Raw genomic sequence first — 16,415 nt, 5'->3', positions numbered from 1 at the left:
TAAAACATCGGTTCCCAAACTTTTTTAGCCGTGCACCCCCTTCTACGTCCCAACTGGGTTGATGCACCCCCAATCCTCCACACCTTCAAAAAAAAACAAAATGCAATAAGATTTTTTATAGCCATATTAAAGGTGGAGGATGATGACAGGCTCAGGATCAGAGGCTGAAAGCAGATCAGTTGGGAAAATGTTATAATATTTTGAGCTGCGTTGAACAAAAATTGCAGCAAATTTAAATGAGCGTGGAGCTAAACACAACCCCGTCATCATAACACAGGCTGGAAAAATGATACAAGAACAAGAAGATAACTTCTTCTACGCTTCATTATAAGATCAAAAACAAGCAAAAATGACCAAAGATGACACAAAATTATCAAAATACACACAAATTGACCAAAAATATATGTTAAAATTACCAAACAACCAAAAAATAGATGCAAAAATGAACAAAATAGATGCAAAAATGAACAAAAAATGACACAAAATTGAATAGCCTGTATTTATTAATTAATTAATAACATGTCTTTATTGTGTGGGGGGAAAAATATGTAATTGTGTCATTATCAGACCGCCATTACATTTTTCATCTCGCGCACCCCCTAGCAGCAGCTCACGCACCCCCAGGGGTGCACGCAAAAAAACAACAACGTCCCAACGTTTTTGAAATTGGGTTCTACTTGTGTGTGAATGTGTGAATGTGAATCCAATTCTGAATAGTGGTGACGGAGCTTACAGTGTAACCTGAGGGGGAAGCTGTGAATTATTATGCTTCCACCATAACACAGCAGCTCCCAAACAGCTACCACAACAATTTGTTGTTGTTTGTTGTCAACAAAGAATAAAGAAGCTCATGTTGAAACACATACGGAGGGAGTGTGACTTCATTCACAACTCTATATCTTCACATAGTTTGCTGCTATAGTAATTAATGTTATGTATAGCCCCTTTAAGAAATTGTTGAGTATTATGGACAATAACACACATCCTTTAAACAGTCTAGTGTGTCAACAAAAGAGTGTTTTTAGTTGGACGCTACGGCAGCTAAGCTGCAAAAAGGACAGATTCAAGAATACGTTTTTACCTGCAATTACACTTTATAATGACTCCCCTTTTAGTAAGGACAGAAGAATATTTTTTTAATATTTATTTAAATTTTAGCTTAGCTGCTTGTACTGTATTTACCAAACTGTATTTTTGCACGTTTTTTCAACATGGTCTCACAGGAATCCGTGGAATAGCCACGGAATCACTCAAATTTCCGTGAAACTGACACGGATTTGGTTACAATGCAAGTTAATGCCAGTCATATCCCGTGGCTATTCCAACATACAAAGTGATTATGTACATTCACTGAGTGAATATTTAGAAAATAAAACATATATTTCTCGCTAGAAATGTGATCAAAATCCATTTTTATGCAGGAACTAAGTCAAAATATTGATTTTTTTCACTGAAAATGAGAGAACTGTCCGCCATGTTTTTTGTTCTGACCGCCGGGACCTTGAAAGTCACGTGACTTGGAACAAACCAATAGGAACAAATATCCATGGAATAGCCACGGGATATGACTGTCATTAACTTGCATTGTAGCCAAATCCGTGTCAGTTTCACGGAAATTTGAGCGATTCCGTGGCTATTCCACGGATTTTGAGTTAAGCGAAATCCGTGGCTATTTCACAGATTTCTGTGAGACCAGGTTCTGTTTTTTGCACATGTATATTTGCACACGTTTATTTATTTACACACCTGTATATTTGCACACTTGCTGTAACTGTTCTCTATGAGTAACAGCTACTAATGCACATGGACCAGCCATTCACCTTCCTCTATACTAGGCTATGTATTGTGGGCTCTTGTTATGTATAGGTGGAATATGTATGTATACATGTGTTGTATTGTGTTGTGTTGTGTTGTGTTGTCTGCTTGAACACCTACATTTCTCTGCTGGGATGAATAAAGTATTTCTTATCTTATCTTAAAGTTGTAATCCTTCAAAAAAAATGCTGAGCATGTCCAGCTCTGTCCAACTGAAAATATTTTGAAGATGAAACATTTCCAGCTGAAAAAAATCTCATTGAATTATAGAAGTAGCACTTCCTGCATGATTTAAGATGCAGAGCGTTTAATTCATGCATGTTTTGAGGTGATCACTATTAGACGACTACAATCATCGGTAACACTTTACAATAACCAACTAAGTCATGTTTATAGATGGTTTATAGACCAATTATTAACCATTTTTCAAAGTGCTATACATATTTAATCTTTAAATGTTTTCAACCAATTTCTTAAAGGTATATGAATCATTTCAAAATCATTAACACACTTAATATGGTGGTAAAAATGTTATAATGAGTGTAATAAACTATTAATTATAATTTAATTGTTTGTTAATGGTAAAGTAACTATAAACGTACATTAATATACCATCTTTTTGCCATTTATAAATGATTTAGTGAGTTAAACATTCATAAAAATATGTATTTAGCATTTTAAATGGCCTATATACGGTTTATAAATGATGATTAAACATTAATAAACTGTCTGTTTACCATTTATAAATGATGGTTATTGTAAAGTGTTACCCAATCATCAATCACAGTCTTTATTATGCTTTATTATTTGCTGCTAACAGTAGTTTACTCCTGTCCGCTACAGATTGTCCCTCCATCAGCAAATCATCTATCATCTGATCCCGTTTCTTACTGTTCTGGTGCTATTTCCTGCCTTATGCCTTAAATACTGTATATTTCTAACTGAAGCAATGTGTGTAATGATGAAGATGGCAGTCTTTTCTGACACAAGACAGCTGCATATCCATTAAATGCCAACTAAATCCTTTTAATGCAAGCATCTCTGGCTGAACGGCTGTTTCTGAGATTGTTTGTGAATATGACAGCTGTATTAGTCTGAAGTTATGAGTAAACTATTTAAATTGCATATGTGGACTTTTCTCCCATTAAAAGTTGTTGGAAAGCCACTGTTGGAAAAGGATAAACTGAACTTTTTCTTAAGAAACTACAAAATGTTGTGTGTAGCACTAGTACAAGTTACAAAACATTTTGATGAAAGTGTGAATGCTTCTCTTTTCAATACTTTGAAGTTAAATTACTGCGCTTCTCTCGGTCTCCGTGCACTATTTGTTTGATGTCTAACATTAAGTATGAGTGGAGCTGACAATGCTTTATTTTGAATGCAGATGGATATTTTGCAGTCTCATTTTGCCAAATTCAATCTACTCTGCTTTGATGTCTGAAATTGCTAATTTTGTCCCATAACAGCAAATAATGTTGTCTTACGCAGAGTATCAAACAGCAACAATTTATAACTAAAATTACAGGCTTCCTGCAAAGATTCATACACGGCTGGAACATTTTATATTCACTCCTGCCAGAAGCTTAAATCTTCAGCTCTCAGAAGCTGTCAGTGATGGAATAAACAATATATGTAGGAAACATAAGCACCTGCATTACTTTCACACTATAATGAACTTCACTTTTCTCTCAAAGGCAAAGTGTTATACTTAAGGATCTTAATGTGACCAGCAGGAGATTAATAAAGAATAAGACAGGATTTAATATTCACTTGGATTTTTATTAAACTGTCACTTCTAACCCTTTTCATTTTAATGACTTTTGATGAGTGAATTAAAATGCTGGAGCACATTTACCAGTTTGATTGTCTTACTACTCTGAAAAAATATCTTCTGGCTGAGGTTAATATTCTAATATGATACACATAAACTAGAAATGTGTCGTTTTTGAAGAAAATAAATGTGATTGATAAACACTTATTGTACAGCTTTTATTGGTTGATAATCTGGGAAGGCAGAGGTGGCAAAATGAACACGAACTGAGGACAGAGTAGTCGTGTCGAATTAACTATAACTATATAAAATAATATAAAATATGATGATATATTCATACTGTGTATACAACTTGTTTCCACTGTCATCAACTAGCCGAAAAATCTGTTGTTGCAGGTTTAAACAGGCAACATGTCACAGTGTGGTTTGGTTTGGTTTAGTCTGGTTTGGTCTGGTTTGGTTTGGTTTGGTCTGGTCTGGTCTGGTCTGGTTTGGTCTGGTCTGGTCTGGTTTGGTTTTGTATGGTTTGGTTTGGTCTGGTTTGGTCTGGTTTGGTTTGGTCTGATCTGGTCTGGTTTGGTCTGGTTTGGTTTGCTCTGGTTTGGTTTGGTCTGGTCTGGTTTGGTTTGGCCTGGTTTGGTTTGGCAGCTACTTTTTAGTGTTGTCAAGATAGTCAGTGCGTTTACATGCACAGTTTAATCGAGCTATGCTTAAAATTCGATTTTGGCGTCTAATCTGACTTCTGTCCTTGTCCCAGTTTTCATGCAACTGAGAAAATCAAATAACTGAAGTGAACGTGTCCTCCTCCTCACCACTAGGTGGCGATAGGCTTCGTTTCAGCGGGTTAATACGGCGCCCTATAAGGTTGACCTATTACGTCATAATAAACAAGTGGAGAAAAGCAGGAAACCAGCATTTTCGAACAACAAGATGGATAATTGTACAGCTCTCTCAGTTGTCCAGTTATATTATTAGTATTAATATGCTATTAGTTTTTTTTCAAGTGTCATGTAAACATACTGACTGCAAGTTCTAACTTTGTTCCAATATCTTGAAAAGCACTGCTATTTGGTACCATTCCACCATCTACTATCATCTTTAATGAGCAAACACCAAAACAAAACCAGCAAATTATTATGTTCAACCTGAGCGAATGAGTGACTAAAATGTTTTTCATGCCAAGAACATAGACATACACATACAGACAAGTTGACTGAAAATGTTAAAGTTTGAGTTTTCTAGTTGAAGGAATGCAGAAGTGCAAGTGTTGTCAGAAATGTCAAAGTAACGAGTCATAGATAGTGAATTTTTGAAACTGTTGTAATAATAATTTTCAGTAGTGTTGGTTCCAGCCTGCCTCTTTAGTCACTTTCGTCACTTGTCTCATTCGCTCAAGTTGAACATAATCATTTGCAGGTTTTGTTCTGGTGTTAGCTCATTAAAGACAATGGCAGATGGTATGAAAAATGGTATCAAATATTGATAATTATCAAGGCAACAAACAGTGTCATGCTGCTTAACACCTTTCCCAGACAGACAGCCATTGGTGGTGCAGGTTTCTCACTTCAAAGTGTTGCTGCTTGCCTAAATCCAACTATCACCATAATTTACCAACCTTAAAGCACAAAAACAAAGGCGATAAGTGCACCAATACATTACCATTTCCCGCCACAGCCTCTCTCCTTTGTAGGTGTTGAGAGTTAGGGTTACATTCCAGCTGACTTCATTAAGTTTCATTTTCCATTTTATCTCTCCTGAAGTGGACCATTAAGTCGTGCACAAGGGTAACTGATCAGCTAATCTGCCTGTGATTTATGTGGCAGGGAAACTGAGGACTTAACTGAGCCTCAGAACACATTGATTACTGACATGGTTAATTGGCTAAACCCACTGGTACATTGAGACGGGCTTATTGGAAATGTCAAATCAAGCCGCTCATTTGCATTCATGATGTATGGTGTCTATTCCAGCTTCTGCCCAGGCAGCACAAACTGCCACACACTGCAGGAAGGGCCTGGGATCTCTGCCTTGAATCTGCAACTGACCATCTGGCCTTGGTCGGACATTGGCGTTGGTTGGAATATTTTATGTTTTTTTTCCAGCATTCACAAGTGTGTAATGGATACACATAGCTGAGACAGAGTGAGAGCTTCAGTAAGAGGTTTGAGTAAAGCTCCACCTTTAAAAGGATAATTTAATTGATTAAACTGTGTTGACAAAAGAGAAAATGTTTTGTTTTATTACTCTCTCTTGTTTTTCAAGGTGAAAACAGTAGTTGAGAGGATTTTGCAAAGGAAATAGCTAAAGTGTGAGCCGATGAAAGCAGCATGAAATTGGAAAATGTTGCTGTAAGCAGGTAGAGTTAAAGAGAAAACAAAGGTGATATGACTTTACAGTGTTTAAATAATAGGATCCTCTTGGCTTATTGTGGGTCATGCTTAGGAATATGTTTTTAGTATAACTTCAGAATACAGAACTATAAAGAAAAAAAACATACTTCTAATTCTAAAGACACAACTGTTGGATAGCACCAGCAAGATGTTTTCCTCTAAATTGGACACAAGCTGTAAGACATCCAGAAAACACAGCAGAAATTGCAAATTGTTTAACAATGCAATAACAAGTATCAGCATGCTCATATTATGTTAACATAAAGACAATGAAACCATCAGGGACTAAAATTAACTTTGATCAGTAGAGACAAATATTGAAGGAAGCTATTTTTCTTTAAATAACAGATGACTTGTGATAATTCAGTGGACAGAGAGTGTTGAGGGCTGAAAGGCAGAAAGTGAATCATATTTAACCCTTAATAGGGCACTCATTGAAATACAAATTCCAAATTTCAACCCTAGAGAATATTTGGAGGATATTACCTACTGCCAGAATGTGTAAAAAAAACCATACAAAAATAATATTTTGAGAAAAACGTTTATGAGATTAAAGTGGCAAATCTACAAGAAAAAAATGCGCAGATTTATGAGATTTAAAGTGGTGAATCTGGGAGAAAAAAGTTGCTTTTTCCCCCACTTCTTTTCCGTAAATCTGCGACTTTTTCCACGCAGATTTGCCACTTTAAATATCTTAAATGCAACTTTTTTCTCTAAATATTACCTGAAGTTATTTGCCTGATAAAGGGTTAAAAAGAGGCAGCAGCCAGATGATAGGCTAACAATGTAGGTGTGTCATTGTGCGATTAGAGCTGATGAACACCTGTTATCACTTGCTCTCATCGATTGACAGCCCCCAGACAATGACAGCAAGAAAATATGAGTGAACATGCATGGGAGGAGTAAATGGCAGGATGTATGAGAAACAAGCTATCTATCTATCTATCTATCTATGTTAACATTATAAAGCAGTCACAGATTTATTAGGTTTTGTCAAAAGTACTTGGTTAAGGTTTTAGGGAAAAAGTTTGTGGTCAGGCTTCGACGAAGAGGGCCAAAAGAGTAAAAACATAGTGGCGTTGGTGATGTAAAACAGTTGACTCATCCATCAATACTCCACCAACTCCTGGACGTGGTCCTTCTTGTTCTTCAGACTTCATACTCCTTCATAAATACTACGGTCACGAGAGGACACCCTCCTAACTACAAACAATGGGGTTGTAGTTTGGGGGAGGACAGTCTTAAACTAGAAAATTTCCTCTGGGGAAATTCTGAAAGGGCCACGGGGGCTACTGCCGGTGTGTGTACACTATGATGAGATTTTTCAGAGATTTCAAACTATGCCCTTTAACCTCAAAATATGTGTGTGTGTGTGTGTGTGTGTGTGTGTGTGTGTGTGATTAAAATCACATAAAGTTACCTGTGTGTGCGTGTATGAAGCATGTGTATGCATGTGTGAGGAGTGTGCGCACTTTAGTGCGTGTGTGTGTGTGTATCTGTAACTGTAATCACATCAAAGATCAAAGCAATCAACAGAAATAACTGACACCTGTTCCGGCAGAGTGACAGCAGCCAGAGGTGGACTGGAATTTCTGGCCTCGAACAGAAAGCATTTTTGGCAAAACCATAATACCTATCATTGATCTGACTTCACTTTGAGCGTCCTGAGTTCTTCCTGAACGTCTACATATGATTTTTTTTTTAAGAAAAATGAAAAAATAGCTTTGTTAGAGCGATCTAAAAAAATTGTTAAATTTCCCTTCTTTAGAAATCTTCCTGCGTTTTTAATATGGGAGCCAATGAGGCTATTGGTGGTGTTGGTGGATCATCTGTGTGTCCTACGCCCAAACTATAACTCTGACAGCTTTACCAGAGGATTGTGAGGGAGAAGACTAATTTTCCTACGTTTCTATGTATAAATTATTTCTGTAGAGTGGAATTTGCGGCCTGGAGCGCAGTTTTCAAATTTATTTTTTGACAGTTTTTTCTCTCCCTCTACACTCTGGTGATGATGTCACACACTGTGACACGAACATTCCGTGCAATACACACCCATTATAATCTCAGAATTTCTCCAAAAATGATCATGGTCATTGAACAGGGATTGATAAAAAACTATATATCGAAACGTGGATTAATACACCGATACACAAGACTTGTGTCTACTGTTTAAAGTTTAAATGGAGTCTCTAGGTGAAATTATGCCGGAGAAGTAGACGTTTAAAAATCTCAAATTATTGTTCTTTTTCGCCCCGAGCACTGGTCCCTACAGCTATTGCTGTATGGGACCAGTGCTCGGTGCGATTGCCCCGAGGCCCTAATAACAACTATGTTTGCTGACATTACTCCATGGAAATGCTTGACGTATCTTCATATCAGCCAGTTATGGTTATCACACTACTGTGAGAGTAGAGAGAGGTGAGACATTCCTACCTTGAGGAGTGCAGACCGTCAGTAGTTGTGGGGACGGTCCTCTTCAGTCTTCAGGTGTGTTTCATGTGCCGAGAACAGGAGATTTTTTTTGTCCCCTCAGAAGGCGTGGTTCTCATTTCATTCCCCGTGACTCTCTGTCCTTGCAGACCCAGTAACAGTATAATTTAAAAAACTGCAGAGTGCAAAAGAAGAAAGACTCAAAAGAAGAGTGGCAGCTATTTTTTAAAAATCACCACCTCCACTGCAATTAACTCCGGCAAAGGTCTCTATTTTATGAGCTCTTTGACAAAAACTTCTTCCATGTAAAAGTTACATTGCTGTTTGTCTAGATTTTTACACCAGGGGTCAACATCTTGATGGGTATAATTATATCTTAGTAAAAGCTGCTATTGCTGCATATTACTGTGTCTACTGTAAAAAACCTGGTTCCCAACTGGTTGCCATGGAGCAATTTTTTATTCATCCATCAGACCACTTGACAGTTACAACAATACATTACAACATTTAACCAAATCCACAATCTATCCCTGACTTTAACCAAATCTCTGTGCCAGTGTAGAGCTTTGTGGACTCAAACACTGCCTGTGAACATAATTAAGGCATTACAGTGTGACTCAAATACAGTTAACCCTCTATGGTACGGTGTTGCCCCATTTTTGGCCTGTCAAATTTCTACAATGCATCTTTTTGAGTGATGCGATACTTTAAAAAAGAGGGAAGAGTCTAGGGAACCAATAGCAATGCTTTAATTTGTCACATGACCTCCAGGAGGCCATATTGAAACACTATTTTGCAGACTTTTCCAAAGGAAACAGCTTTGCCATTTTGCGCCACAAAAAAATCACTCAAAACGTAATTTCCTGGCCCTTTTCCATCTAGAAAAAATATATTCCTACTGATAGGTGAGTAAACCTTAATTTTTGATGGTTTCATACACTTAGACTGTTCAAGACATTCATTTCAATTGTTGGTTCAATGGTAGGCCTACAATGTTGCCTAAAGGCAACATTCAGACAAGAAATTGCTTAAAAAAGTTCCTTTTAAAATGTTTTTTTTTAATTTAAAATGTTATATTGTACCCTGTTGAAGCTACTGAATCTTTTTCACATGTTTATTAAATAAATTATGTTATTACCGTTATGGTTCAATGTTGCCTACGGGCAACAAAAATAATTCTAAAATTTCTTCAGATTAGGTTTATTTAGTCTATTTTAAGACAAAAAAACACTCCAAACATTTTTTTCCTAACTGGCACCATAATGCGTACCATAGAGGGTTAATTACATTTTAATTCCATGTTAATATGTTGCTGTTTGCAAGTTATAAGAACCAAGTGCCATGACCTCATATAATGCAGTCATAATGCATTTGTCTTCCCTAGCAAAGCTAACAACTATTGACACAGCTTAACATAACTTTCACTTTTTCTCTTCATCCAATGTTTACCCAAAGAATTAATCCTAACATCAGAGATACAAAAGAAACCAACAGCTCCATCTCACCAGCTGTTATATTGGCTCACTGATATAGAGTTCAATTAATGAACATTGTACTGCTCAGCCATTTCACCACAGCAACTGATGAATATCTGCATATTTTCCCTTGGTAATTTTCTCTGCATATTCTGTACATGACACACACCTATTATTCAAGTTCCTGGCTGGCTGAATAGACTTGACTCATGCAGCTGAACTGAAGGAGTTTAAGCTACTACACTGTAAAAAATATTCTGTTTAATTTACGGTAAAATACCGGCAGCTGTGGTTGCCAGAACTTTACCGTAACAAATACAGTGAGTGGGTTTTCTACTGTAAATTTAAATGTAAATATCAGCTAAATCTGTCATTTAGACTGAAAAATCACTTGCCATTTTATCCCTATTGTGTCTCTTTTCGGTAATTTTGTGTCTCATTTGATAATTTTACGTATTTTTTTTGGTCATTTTGTGTCTTTTTTTGATAATTTCATGTCTCTTTTGGTCGTTTTCTGTCTTTTTTTGGGTAATTTTGTGTCTTTTTAGATAGTTCTGTGTCTCTTTTGGTCATTTTGTGTCTTTTTTGATGGTTTTGTGTCTCTTTTGGTCATTTTGTGTCTTTTTTGATGGTTGTGTCTCTTTTGGTCGTTTTCTGTCTTTTTTTTTGGTAATTTTGTGTCTTTTTAGATAGTTTTGTGTCTCTTTTGGTAATTTTGTGTCTTTTTAGATAGTTTTGTGTCTCTTTTGGTCATTTTGTGTCTTTTTTGATGGTTTTGTGTCTCTTTTGGTCGTTTTCTGTCTCTTTTTTTGGTCGTTTTGTGACTCTTTTGGTCATTTTAGGTCCTTTGGTCTGCTATTATTTTTAGGGTAGTTATGTCCTTGTGACGTTATGGTATTTCTCCATTCATTTTAAATGAAAATTCTAATATTTTTTACAGCAAAATTGTGTTTCCTAAAGTTTATGACAGAAAAAAGTAAAAGTTTTGTGCTATTCTTTGATTTACGGTAATTAAAAGTGTCTACTACGGTGATATTACATTTTTAATTTCACGCCCTATTTCTGATATAATTTGACAGTGTTTTACTGTAATTTCTACAAACATTTTTTACAGTGTAGGACAAGGTGAATCAGTTCATCCACAAGAGCATATTTTGACATTTGGATTAGTCTGACACTCAGGATCTTTCATATACACTGTAAAAAATGTCTGTAGATTTTACGATGAAAAACTGCTAAACCATGACAGTAAAAGACCGTAAAATGAAAAATGGGTTAATTCAGTTTCAGTAACAATTAAACACTGTAAATGTATATATCAGCCAGAACAGTATTTTTACAAGTTTTAAATAAAAAAAAAATTACTCTTTTACTGTAAAATACATTGGCACCGTGTTTGTAACAAAAAGCATCACTGTAATTTTTGCATTTATTTTCTCACTGTTAAATGTACTAAACACCATATCTCTAACAGAAATATACTGTAATATTTAATGGTAAAATCTTTAGTTTATGCGGCATTTATAAAGTATTTTCTTGTCAATTATATGTCAAATCTTTTGATGGAAAAACCTTTTATTTATACGGTAAAAAATGGAATAAATGCAATCTTAAACGTGAAATCAACAGTGTCAATATCTTTTTACCGTAATATTAGAAAAAAGTTGCACCGTATTTATTACGGTAACGTTCTGGCAACCACAGCTGCTGGTTTTTTACCGTAAAAACAATGTGTTTTTTTTTTTACAGTGTAGTAACGGCATATACATACACATCCAGCATGCATTAACAACACAAGGTTTTATATCTATACTCTATGACAGAATTGGTTAGAATACCAATTACCAATAGAATTACCAATACCCCAGTTGGAAGTTGTTGCATTCAATTCACCGGCTTTCAACTATGAAGACTTACTCTCTTCTCCTTCAACCAGAAACTATTTTGTATGAGTGTTACACAACTCTGGAGGACTTTTCTTTATTCTACTTTAACTTGATTTAACAGCTAGAGTAGCTTTTACTCTGGAGGTACAATGGGCTTTCCACCAACCACAGACTGGTGGTTTGATCTCTGCTCCTGTCCACATGTCAAAGATTTCTTGGTGAGACACTGTGGCAGATCAGCCTGCCTATATCACAAAATCATAAGTGTGCAGTTAGGAGTAGCCTGCTATCTTTTAGCTATAGCCTGCTGCAAGGTTATAATAGTTTTGGATTTTTCATTAGTTTTAGTTTTAATTTCGTTGTGAATTTTTGTTTTCAAATTCAGTTAGTTTTAATTAGTTTTAAGAGTGAGTTTTCTAGTTTTAGTTTAGTTTTTATTTTTTGAAAATGCTTAGTTTTAGTTTAGTTTTTATTAGTTTTAGTTTTTTTGTAATGGGCTATGTGTTGGGTGCGAGATTCAAAGTGGTCATAATACATTTTGCCTTTACTTCCTTTGGTTTATCATCTCAGCCCCAATAAGGTTATTAACTGTTTTGAATCCAAGTCTCAGTAAACATATTCACCATGTGTTGCATGTTCAAATAGAAACACTGAATTATGAATGAAAAAAGTTGACAAAAACGAAAACTAAGGACATTTTCACTATAATTTTAGTTAGTTTTAGTTAGTTTTGTAACCACGCAATACAGTTTCAGTTAGTTATTGTTTTCAAAAAACTTTCAAAAAACTCTATTTTTATTTTTATTTCAGTTAACGAAAATGTTTTTTCAATTCTAGTTTTCGTTATTTCGTTAGTTTTCGTTAACTATAATAACCTTGGCCTGGTGGGTGCACACACTAGAGTTAGAGCTAGAAATAGTGGTCATGAACACTTACAGTTTATGTACATTTGTTATGCAATATTTTCTTACCGCCCGCAGTACTTCCTGGTTGGTGAAAGAACCCGAGGACAGTGAATGCTGCCCTTTTATTTGCCTGTGTGGCATGTTGGACATAATTGGGCCAAACCAATGTTTCTTTTTTGTTCCTCTTTGTTTCAGGGCTTATTGGTTGAAATATTGCTGTAGAATATTTATCACCATGTTGAAATAGGACTGAAATATTTGAGTGATGTCCAATGTATTTGATGTCCAATGTATTTGAATGTATTATGTATTATTTAATGGCCTGGAATGGTCTGTTCCAGAGGGAGGAGCTTAGACTATATATTGGGAGATTTTTTGCTCACTTAGGGTAGTCGCTGGGGGACTGCTGAGCTGTGCTGACCCTCCTGTGTAGAAAATATATTTAATTTTTTTTTTTTTTTGATGTTTTGGAAGTTTTCTTTTGATGTAAATAGTTCTTGTGGTTGACCATAATAAATGGGATTTTTTGCACCTTCATTTTTGTAAGACAGTTTTCCCTTACAAATTGGTTTTTGGGGGAATTTTTCCAGTATGCCAAACGGCAACATACCCTCACTCAGAGTCAGAGTGTGACAGACACTGAAGCCCAAATTGCTCCCCAGTGCGTGTTTGAGTGTGTATGCAAGTAGCTGAATGAGAAGAAAACTGTAAAGCACTCTGGATTAAAAATATGTATTTAAATGTATCCATGTAACATGTATCACTATCTTAGTTAAGCATGTTCATATATGTTATATTTGTGTATTTTTTTGTTAGGGTTGTGAAAATAAATCTCCCTCTAGGACTATATAGTCTAAAGCAGTAGTTCTCAACCTTTTTGAGTCGCGACCCATTTAACATGCATGTTGTCCGCGACCCCCACCCACTGAACACAATCTGACACGCACAGTTCAGATCACCCAAAAAAGAAACAAAATGACCAAAAAAAGGAAACAAAATGACCATTTTGTGTCTTTTTTTTAATCATTTTGTGGTAAATTTGTGTCTTTTTTGGTCAATTTGTTTCCTTTATTTGGTCATTTTGTGTCGTTTTTAAGTCATTTTGTGTCTTTTTTGGTAATTTTGTTTCTTTTTGGGGTCATTTAGTGTCTTTTTTTTTGTCATTTTGTGGGGGTTTTTATAGTCATTTTGTGTCTTTTTTGGTCATTTTGTGTCCTTTATTTGGTCATTTTGTGTCGTTTTTAAGTCATTTTGTGTCTTTTTTGGTAATTTTGTTTCTTTTTGGGGTCATTTTGTGTCTTTTTTAGTCATTTTGTGTCTTTTTTAGTCATTTTGTGTCTTTTTTTGGTCATTTTGTTTCTTTTTTGGGTGATCTGAACTGTGCTTGTGAGATTGTGTTCAGTGAGTGGGGGTCGCGGACAACATGCATGTTAAATTGGGGGTCGTGACTCAAAAAGGTTGAGAACTACTGCTTTACACAATAGGCCACCTACTTGTATTAACTTTGCTTAATATTCCCCAGACATATTCTTCCCCTCAGAAATAAAAAGGGTGCAACAAAGTAAAGAACTTTCTGCCATTTGTGTCTGACTTGAACTTGCTTCTCATGTATTCTTTATTTTTTATTATTATCTCATAACATCAACTGCCAATTCAACCCCCCCTCATCTTTCTTCTCTCTGCTGACATGTGTTTTTCTCTCTGTTCTCAGCTTTGTTAGAGGTAATAATGGCCGGCAGAGACTGTTTGGTGGCTGGAGACTCGTGCTCGAGTGACGAGACTTGTAGCCCTCGTCTGCGGACTTTGCGTCAGTGCGTGGCGGGCAACGGCAGCGTGAAGCTGGGCCCCGGGGCCCGGAGCCAGTGTGCCAACGCCGTGTCCGCCCTGCTGTCCAGCCCCTTACATGGCTGCCAGTGTAAACGGGGCATGAAGAAGGAGAAGAACTGCCTGAGCATCTACTGGAGCCTCCATCAGTCCATCATACATGGTCAGAAATTACTGGATAGCAGCTCTCAATGTTGCTAGAAAGTAGGGTAACACTTTACAATAACCAACTAAATAATGTTTATAGATGGTTTATAAACCAATTATTAACCATTTACAAAGTGCTTTACATATTTAATCGTTAAATGTTTTCAACCAATTTGTTAAAGGTATATGAATCATTTCAAAATCATTAACATACTTAATATGGAGTTAAAATATTAAAATGGGTGCAACTAAAACTATTTATAAACTATTAATTATAATTTAATTGTTTGTTAATGGTAAAGTAACTATAAACGTACATTAATAGACATGTTTATAAATGAATATACATCTATTTGCCATTTATACATGATTAAGTTAGTTAAACATTAATAAATTATGTATTTACCATTCTAAATGGTCTATAAACAGTTTATAAATTATGATTAAACATTAATAAACTATCTGTTCACCGTTTATAAATGATGGTTATATGTAAAGTGTTACCGAAAGTAGAACTTTCTATAAAGTGTACACATCAGAATTGTGAAGAACCACAGGTCAATGTAAAGAATTATAATGACTAATAAATACTAGCCACACTTTCATTGGTATATAAATTAGTGATGTCACTTTCAGTTGCTTTTAATAGCCCCATACCCATTAACTGCTACTAGCTAACTGCACTGCAAAAAAAGAAAAGTTGGGTGAACTCAAAATTTCAAGGCAACAAACTTCGATAAATTTTAAGTTGGACAATTAAACTAAATATTTTAAGTTTTGTTTTTGAGTTTGCTCAACTCTAAATTCAGATTTTTGTCAACTCAACTGTAAGTTGTACTAACTTATAATTTTACATTGTAATAACTTTTAATCCTTACTTCTGCTAACTTCTGCAATGTGCTGAATTGGCACGATTGTAACGCCGCTATGAAATGTCAGCTAATGTTGTGACCACAATGTTGAGTTAGCATTGATACGCTAATGGTTACTCTTGTATCTGTAACAAGCTGCGCCGCTAGCATCAGTTAGCCGCTAGCATCAGTTAGCCGCTAGCTTTCGCTAATGACCGAATTTCACCGATTTCCCGCATTTCCCAACAAAGAAATAAGAGTTATCAGAACTATTGTCCCTTGTTGTGAACCCCAACTTAAAGATATAAGTAACAACAACTCACCAACTTGTTTTTGAGCAGACAACTGGCTTCCTTTGTTGTGCTAACTTACATTATTGCCCTAAATGTCAATCATTTATATTTCCAAGTTTTACCAACTTAAATCACTGTTTTAGGCCAAAAAATACAAGTTGGCTTTTTTTGCAGAGGTTGATTTTCAAGAAGAAGAGGCAAAAACACTATATGAACCTAGCTATTGTTTATCTTTTTTTTACAGTGTAGTGTAAATGATGATTTAGTCAATTGAAGTCTCAGATGCTAAATCGAAATGTTTGATGTTACAAAAATAAAGCCAACGTTTTTTATATCTGTGTCTATTTTTATTTCAGGACTGAACCTGGTGGAGCGGTATCCCTACGAGACGGTGCAGAGGGATTACGACTATGTCCGCTTGGCCTCTATTACAGCTGGTAAGTTCACTGACCTTCATTAAGTTTCACCTTATTTTATGCAATTTTACCCTTTGAAGATGTTTTGTTTTAGCACAAATACATGAGCTGACTGAGTTTCCCCTGGAAGCATGCCCAAGGCCAGCAGAGGTCCTTTCTGTTCTTAAGACACAGTTAGAACAGTAGAACTACAAGTCCAGCCTCCAAAATTA

The 16,415-nt window shown here is 35.7% G+C and overlaps 1 protein-coding gene across 1 annotated transcript in view; it reads left to right on the top strand.

Annotated features, from left to right (window-relative positions):
• gfra4b (GDNF family receptor alpha 4b) overlaps positions 1–16,415 on the top strand; it is an 89,411-nt gene that overhangs the window by 50,603 nt on the left and 22,393 nt on the right. The window contains exons 2-3 of the mRNA XM_059346241.1: positions 14,384–14,659; positions 16,144–16,224. Of these exons, the coding sequence (XP_059202224.1) occupies positions 14,384–14,659; positions 16,144–16,224 (357 nt within the window). The remainder of the gene's footprint in view (positions 1–14,383; positions 14,660–16,143; positions 16,225–16,415) is intronic.

The sequence above is a fragment of the Centropristis striata genome, chromosome 12 (assembly GCF_030273125.1).
Source record: "Centropristis striata isolate RG_2023a ecotype Rhode Island chromosome 12, C.striata_1.0, whole genome shotgun sequence".
NCBI lineage: Eukaryota > Metazoa > Chordata > Actinopteri > Perciformes > Serranidae > Centropristis > Centropristis striata.
This window is presented reverse-complemented; position numbering and strand designations above follow the sequence as displayed.